The following is an 8,303-nucleotide window of genomic DNA, read 5'->3' as shown; positions in this document are numbered from 1 at the left end:
TAAATGACTAGCAATATTTAAGCTGGAGGGTATGATTAGTGGTTAATTTTGTAAAATTTTATTATAATTATAATCCCCATTTTGATTTTAAATTGGTTTAATTGAATAATTATGTGTAATATATATATAATATATAATATATAATAATAAACATGTAAATATAATATGTATATTATAACATAATACATATACTCAATGGAGTGCATGCATGGAGCATCTATATAATGTATAAGTATATAATATACTGTATAATATATCATATAAATATATACATAATATATAATTTAATAACACTCAATTGCTTGTTTGTAGGCATGAAGAATGTGGGTTTGGAGACTCAAATTGGATTGAAGAATAAAGAATTAAAGGCCATGAAGAATTAAAGTCCATGAAGAATTAAAGTTCATGAAAAATTAAACCCCATGAAAAATTAAAGTCCATGAAGAATTAATGCCCAACTTGAGCAACCCATGGAAGATATCATTTGGAGAAGATCCAAATATTATTTTTAATCCTAATAAAGATCAAAAACCCAATTGTAGAAATTTATTTTTTTTATTTTTAAATATTTGTTTTTGTGAGTGCTTTATTAGGTGTGTTTTTTAACTAAAATCCATTTAACTATTAGATGTGTATTATAGTTAAAATCTATTTAACTTTATGAGTGCTTTATTAGGTGTGTATTTTAGCTAAAATCCATTTAATATTAGGTGTGTATTATAACTAAAATCCATTTAACTTTAAGTGTGTGAGTGCCCATTAGATATAATTATATTTAGTTGAATAATTGAAATTGTGAGTGCCCATTAGATATAACTAAAATCCATTTGTAAGGGTGATTATTATTCTTGAATCAAAGTTTAGTTGTTTCCTTATAATTCTCTTTTTGAGAATTGATTTTGTTCTCTCTTATTTTCTCTATTGTTTTCTCTTGTGATCTTACTTTCCTTCTTTCTTTTTTTAAATTCTTATGTCATTTATTGTTACTTTATTATTCACCGCCTAAATGGCCGGTTAATTTTTACCTTTAAATTTCTGCAATTTTAATTCCTGTCATTTTTTTATCCACTACCTAAATGGCCGGTTAGTTTCTGTTATTTTAATTCTTGCTATTTAAATTCTATTATTTAAATTACGGCATTTAAATTTCTATCAATTAACTTTCAAATGGAGATGAGTAGCTAAATCCAATCTTGGGTTAAGGCAAAGACAGTGTCCAACGCCAATAATTCCCAAAAAAAGCTGCGCTTTAAATGAGTGACATTAATTTAATTTTCAATATTAGTGTGTATTAATTATTGAAAAATCACTAGATTTGGATTGAAGCGTAAACCTAACTTAGAGCTTCCATGCCATGTATAGGAGTTATTAGAACTAAAAACGCTATCATACCCAAATCCGGATGATTAATTTAGTTGTTTTGTGTATTAATTGTAATTGAATTTATGATTGTTGCTTAAATTAGAATCTCGCATATCATGTATGAGGATTGCTTAAACTAGAACTATCATCATCTCTAATTATATTTAATAACAAACCCTTATATCTGAAATTAAATTAATGTTAAAATTTGGGAATCAACGGGTTGGTGCTGAAATTGTCTTAAATCAAGTACTATTCAATTTCATATTCTCACATTCAGTATTTATTTCAACTTCTACCTTGCTTTATTTCCTAGTATTTGTTATCTAAAAAAATCCATAAAAAACACCTTGTTGTCAATTTGTCCAAATGCGTATGCGTGTGTGTGACATTCTTTTTCTTTTGCCATAAATAAATCTCTTAGTGGACGACATGGACTCATCCAGTAAATATAAATTTAAATTTGGACTACAACTGCACTCGTACACTGATAAGTATAAACCTCTCACCAAAATAAAAAAAAAATATAAAAATTTTAATGTGTTTTTATTGTGTTTTAATTGCAGGGTGAGAGTGCAGCCAAAGGACACGTGACACAAGCGAGGGTGTGATGCTCATTCCCAAGAAGGGACGATGTGTCTCCTCAATCCACGGTGTTATCATTCTCGAGAAGGGATGATGCATCCCTCATCCCTTAATGGGGAAAGACCCTGAAAAGGAAGTAGCCTTAGAACAAACGGGTCACATTACTATAAGGTAATGCATGCAGGGGAAGTATCTCCCTAGATTTCTCTCATGAGCAAAGCTCAACTAAGGGGAATCATGCAAATTCGGGAAATTGGTCCTAGGTAAATGGCGAGCAATCAAGGACTTTCCTAATAGAGACAGATTATAACCCTGAAAAGGCCTTTCACCAAAGGGATTACTTCCTCTTGGATGACAAATGTGCATTAACTATTTCGAGAGAACTCTCCTAGGTTGCTATGTGTAACGGCCCGCCTCCCGGAGCCCCCGCTAGCATAGAGGATCCGTGAGAGGGTCATTATTTAAATGATATCGAACAATGACACAACTACAACGCACTCACAACCCTTTTAGAAATCATAATTTTTCTTTAATTATACATCTCATAATCGTCTTTACAAACCTTTCATCACTTGGGCCCACCTGGGCTTACATGACATGCCTCCATCTCACAAACATAAAGCATTACTTTCATCCAGACACACGACACCCAGGATCTAGATTTGGGAGAGCTCTGCACTTGCTATCATGACACGCCGGTCTGGACCCAAACCCTGATGAATGTACCTGGAATGATGTAAAACAACATGAGTCGCGAGACTCAGCAAGCTCATGAAAGAAAGGCTGAGGGTTTAGGATAGGACTCTTCCCATAACACCCCATGCAATTCATGTCAATGCAATCACGCCATGTCATGAGCTATACGTACCTTACTTCTACATGCATAACATAAAATTAACTGCACATAAGGAACCAGGGGCCCACATAAGTCACACATTGGCACCCGGATCCCACATACAAACCTGTTGTAGCCTAACATAGTGATCACCCTAAAATATACCGCAAGTGTACGGGTCGAACAGGTAATATAATAGTAAGTAAGAATATCGTTCCCACGAGAAAAGATTTCAAATACCAAATTTATAAACTTTCTTTATTATTTAGATAATAAAAATTTCAGATTTAATAAAGAACAGAAAAAATAAATTAATTAGATTAACAAAATAAAATTGATTTGGAATGAAATTTGAATCAAGAAATCAATGGATTTTAATAACTAAGACTCATGTATGAACCTAGCTATGCAATGCAAATAATAGATTTTTATGGGAATGAATTGGTCAATTGAGTATGTGACGGCGAAATCTCCTAATACATTCGTTATCCTATTTCTAGGCTATAACGAGTCTATCTTCATTTAATAACTTCCTATATTTCTATGAAAGTTTAATTAAATGAAAATGCATTACAAATTGTGAAATTCCTAACGTATCGCTAAAAGCCGCACAAAGAAACTGAATTCTATTTCTAGTCGGTTTTACTTTATGGTGTATGGTACTTATGATGCAATCCCCAAGCTATCTCCTTTCGATCTCAAGATTAGGCATCAAATCATGTAAATAGTGGCCAATTATGTACAAGCATTAAATTTAATACCATACAACTCAACATAACCCAAATTATTCAATCATATAAAATTATAAAAAATGCATCATCATAGTTTCAGCCAATACATAGCCTTAGTTCAACAAATTAATTCATGGCAAAATTAATTAAAATCCAAAATAACAATAAAAGCATAAAGGAATTAATTAAATCAAGAAGAAGAGAAAATTCCCTAGCCCAGATCTAAAATAGATCTGAGTGCTGGATGTACGTTGCTCGCGTCTGCTGCGCCTACTGTTGTTGCGTCCCTCTTCAATCTTCCCTTGCGCAAGCCCTTAATTCCCTTCTGTTCACTGCTTTGCCAAATCTCCCTTCACTGTGCCGCTGCCTTCAATTGCCTTGAGTCCGCCGCTCCTTGATTCTCTGCCAAATCCCAATCCTCCTTTATGTTATTATTATATATATGTAGGGCATGGAATGGAGTTCCAATTGCATTGCAATTGGACTCCATTTATTATATTAATAAATTATTATATGCACACACTTAACTCACGCACGCCACTTCACACACACACAAATATATATATATATAATATAATATATATTATATTATATATAAAAAATATAATAGATAATATAATATTTAATATACTTTTAATTATATTAATTTTAATTATTTATTTTTTATTTATATTGTAATATTAATTTATAGTATTAACTTTATAATATCTTTTTTATTTTTTTATTTTTATTTATTTTTTTCAACCTAAACACAAAGTAACATTTATGTAAAATAACAAAAAATACTAAAAATTAAATATATATAAAAGAAACTTAAAATATTAAATAATTATAGATAAAACACATATAAAATACTTAAAACACTACTCAATTATGACCAATAAATATGTAAATAAATTCTCACATCAAATACCCCCAAACTTGAATTATTGCTTGTCCTCAAGCAAAGAAAATAAATTCTATACTCAAACACAAAACTTATGATTGGAATCATTCATCACATTCAAATCCTTTATTATGCCCACATTTAAATCCTCAATTTAAAATATAACAATAGCAAATAAAAGAAACTAAGCATACTTACGTTCCTCAGTTCAAGAATCCATACAAAATTCTAAGCTCAATTATGTTTTGTCATGTAACCCGCACGATTGAATAGTGCAACAACCATTCTTGCAACCATCCCTTCTCACTACTACAAACAAAGGTAGCAAAGTAGGATTCTTTTTTTTCTTTTTTCTTCTTTTTTCTTTTTCTTGCTTTGTTTCCTTTTTTTTTTTTTTTTTTGCTAATTGAATGAGTGCATTTTATGCTCCATCTTGTTTTTTTTTTTTTTTTTTTACTGAACGAGTGCATTTTATACTCCATCTCGCTCAACATTATTCACCCTCTTTACTTAAACCCTGTTTAGGTCTAGCTCAGAAGGAATAATCATAAGAAAAGCATTGCATTTATCTTTCATTCATAATCACACAACTCACACAACTTCACAAAGAACATGTACTTCAATAATCTTAGAACCCAAATATACTTAATCTTGCTTTATAAGATATTACTTATTCCAAATTAAAGACTCAATGTTAAACACAATAAAGAACCCAAATGTAAATCATGATTCCAAATAACAAGTTCTGCTTATTTTATCTTTCACAAAATTTTCTAGTTTAGGGGTTGGCCAAATATACACTTGATATAAGTTTTGCAAAAAATTTTAATATCAAAAACACCCAAACAAAACAAATAGCATATATTAACAATTAATAATTCAACACCCCCAAACTTATTTAACACATTGTCCTCAATGTGAAAGACAAATAAAAAGTAGAATGAAAAATGAATACTCCCCTGGCCACATAATTGAGCGTTACGAATACCCATGCCAGTTCAAATTGAATCAACTTTATTTTCTTTTCTTTTGAACCTGCACAACATCACAAGTATGGGTTATTGGCCATATTTATTCAACAAACTAAAATGAAATAATAGAAACAAAAAGGAAAAAGAGTTTGGGTTGCCTCCCAAGAAGCGCTTGTTTATAGTCATTAGCTTGACTAAGTTTTCATCTTCATGGAGGCTTGAATCCTTCTTCTGTCAAAATTTTGTGCATGCCGGTTGATGGACTTATCCCTTGAATGTTAACAACTTTCCATCCAATCCCCTTCTTTTGCTCTCTAAGTACCCTTATTAATTTTTCCTTTTCACAACTTGGTGGTTTGGCTTTTGAAGAAGGAGAAGAAACATCCAAAAGTAGCAAGTTGTCTCTTTTGGATGGATAACCTTTTTGTTTTTTCTCCAAATAGCCCATGGCCCCAGCTTTGTTTTTGGCATTTAAAATTTGTTCCTGCTCATCAAAAAAATTAGCAATGCAATTTTCTATAGGCTCATCTAATCTCTCTGCTAAATCATCAATGTCATCTATCCTTAATACTTCTTTTTCATTGCCATTAGAATGTTTCGTAGCCTTAAACACGTTAAAAGTAACTGTCTCATCATAAATTCTAAGGCTAAGTGTTCCTTGTTGAACATCAATCAAAGCTCTCCCTGTGGCAAGAAAAGGTCTCCCTAAAATTAGGGGCATATCATAATCTTCTTCCATGTCCAAAACAATGAAGTCAACAGGAAAAATAAATTTATCTACTTTTACCAAAACGTCTTCCACTACTCCCCGTGGATATTTGATACTTCTATCAGCTAATTGAAGAGAAATAGTGATGGGTGTTGGTTATTTTAGTCCAAGCTTCCTGAAAACAGAAAAGGGCATCAAATTAATACTTGCACCAAGGTCACATAAAACTTTATCAAAATTAATTTCACCAATAGTGCAAGGAATAGAAAAGCTCCCTGGATCCATGAGTTTCGGAGGCAATTTGTTCTGAATCATGGCACTGCATTCTTCAGTTAAGGCAATAGTCTTATAATCCTCTAGCTTTCTCTTGTTTGACATAATTTCTTTCAAAAATTTTGCATAAGCAGGAATCTACACTAAAACATCTGCAAATGGAATGTTAATGCGCAATTGCTTAAAAACTTTAAGAAATTTTTCAAACTGTTTGTCAACCTTATTCTGTTTAAGCCTTTGAGGAAAAGGGATAGGAGGAACATAAGGTTTAACAAGTGGTGTTAGAGATGGTATCTCATTCTTCTCATTCTCATCACTAATCTCAACATTATTCTTTTTATCAACATCACCTGTAACATGTTCGCTACTTACCTCACCAAGTTGCTTACCACTTCTCAATGTCACTGCCTTGACTTCCTCTCTTGGATTCACCTCAATTTTGCTGGGCAACTTACCTTGATCTCTTGAATTTATAGCATTTGAGATCTGCCCCAATTGAACCTCCAAATTTCTGTTGAAATTGGCCATCTGGTCTACTTTTGCCTCCAACTTTTCAAATCTATTTGCAGTGGCATTAGCTAACTTTTCAATTGCCAACTCCCAAGATGGCTTGCTTTCTGGTTGTTGTTGCATCACTCCTTGAGGTCTTGGTTGAAAACCAGGAGGATTGTTAGGCCTAGAATTGCTACTGCTGCCCTGATCCCTCCAGGAAAAATTGGGGTGATTTCTCCAACCTGCATTATAGCTATTAGAATATGGGTTATTTTGCTGGTTTTGCATGTTATAATTTGAAATATACTGAGCTTGCTCAACCTGCATACAATCAGAACCCAAGTGAGAATTCTCATACCAATCACAATTACTGGCAGAATTGGAATTAGAATAAACAGCATTGCCATTCCCCAACTTACCAAAAATTTTTACAAGATTGTCTACCTTGGCGTTTAACATATTGATGCCATCAACTTCATACATACCTGAGGCTTTCTTAGGCATACTTCTCTCAGTAGACCATTGATAATTGTTGGAAGCCATTTCTTCAAGTAGCTCATATGCATCGTCTGTAGACTTACCCATTAGTGCACCCCTTGCGGCAGCGTCTATAGTGATTCTAACTGAATGAGATAGACCATTATAGAATGTCTGCACAATTAACCAATCAGGCAGACCATGGTGTGGACACCGTCTTTGCAATTCCTTAAACCTTTCCCATGCCTCATACAAAGATTCACCATCAAATTGAACAAAACTAGTAATATCATTCCTGAGTTTAGCAGTCTTACCTGGTGGAAAATACTTACTCAAGAATGCTTGTGATACGGTTGCCCATGTGGTAAATGAATTTGGAGCTGTGGAATTTAACCACACCTTAGCTTTATCTCTCAACGAAAAAGGAAACAGCCTCAGTCTGATTGCATCCTCACTAACGCCATTCATTTTGATGGTGTCGCATATCTCTAAAAAGTTTGCTAAGTGCGCATTAGGATCTTCAGCTGGATTTCCACCAAATTGCCCCTGCTGAACCATCTGAATGAGTCCTGGTTTGATCTCAAAGTTATTAGCATTGACAGCTGGTCTCAATATGCCGGCTTGAGCTCCGACTGGGTCTGGCATGACATAATCACGTACTAATCTCTGATTCTGATTCTGGTTCAGGTTCAGGTTCTGATTGTGATTTTATGTCATGACTGTTACTTGTCGTGCTAATCTTGTCCTTTTCTTTATTGCTCGGCAGGTTCTTTCTATCTCTGGATCAAATGGTTGAATTTCTCCACGCTTTCTTGGCATGCACTACTCAACCTGCAATGTAAAACAAGATTATGTAAGATAAGCAAAAAATGAAAACAAAAATAAAATAAAATAAAATAAATAAACAAAAAATCATAAAAGACACAAACACTCAAAACAAAAACAAAAAAAAAATGTATACAGTCTAAATTAATAAAGAAAA

The 8,303-nt window shown here is 32.9% G+C and overlaps 1 protein-coding gene and 1 non-coding gene across 2 annotated transcripts; one reads left to right on the top strand and one right to left on the bottom strand.

Moving 5' to 3' along the window:
* Positions 1–6,490: 6,490 nt before the first annotated feature.
* LOC127796829 (uncharacterized) lies at positions 6,491–7,966 on the bottom strand. The gene has a single exon (XM_052329233.1). It carries the CDS (start codon positions 7,964–7,966, stop codon positions 6,491–6,493), a length of 1,476 nt encoding a protein of 491 aa, XP_052185193.1.
* LOC127798554 (small nucleolar RNA R71) lies at positions 7,518–7,624 on the top strand. The gene has a single exon (XR_008022418.1). It is a non-coding gene; the product is annotated as a small nucleolar RNA R71 (small nucleolar RNA).
* Positions 7,967–8,303: the final 337 nt, after the last annotated feature.

The sequence above is a fragment of the Diospyros lotus genome, chromosome 3, assembly GCF_014633365.1.
Source record: "Diospyros lotus cultivar Yz01 chromosome 3, ASM1463336v1, whole genome shotgun sequence".
NCBI classification, from domain to species: domain Eukaryota; kingdom Viridiplantae; phylum Streptophyta; class Magnoliopsida; order Ericales; family Ebenaceae; genus Diospyros; species Diospyros lotus.
This window is presented reverse-complemented; position numbering and strand designations above follow the sequence as displayed.

What these genes read in the sequence shown, in the direction of transcription:
- LOC127796829 (XM_052329233.1), bottom strand. Translation starts at nt 7,966, where the DNA reads ATGCCAGACCCAGTCGGAGCTCAAGCCGGCATATTGAGACCAGCTGTC.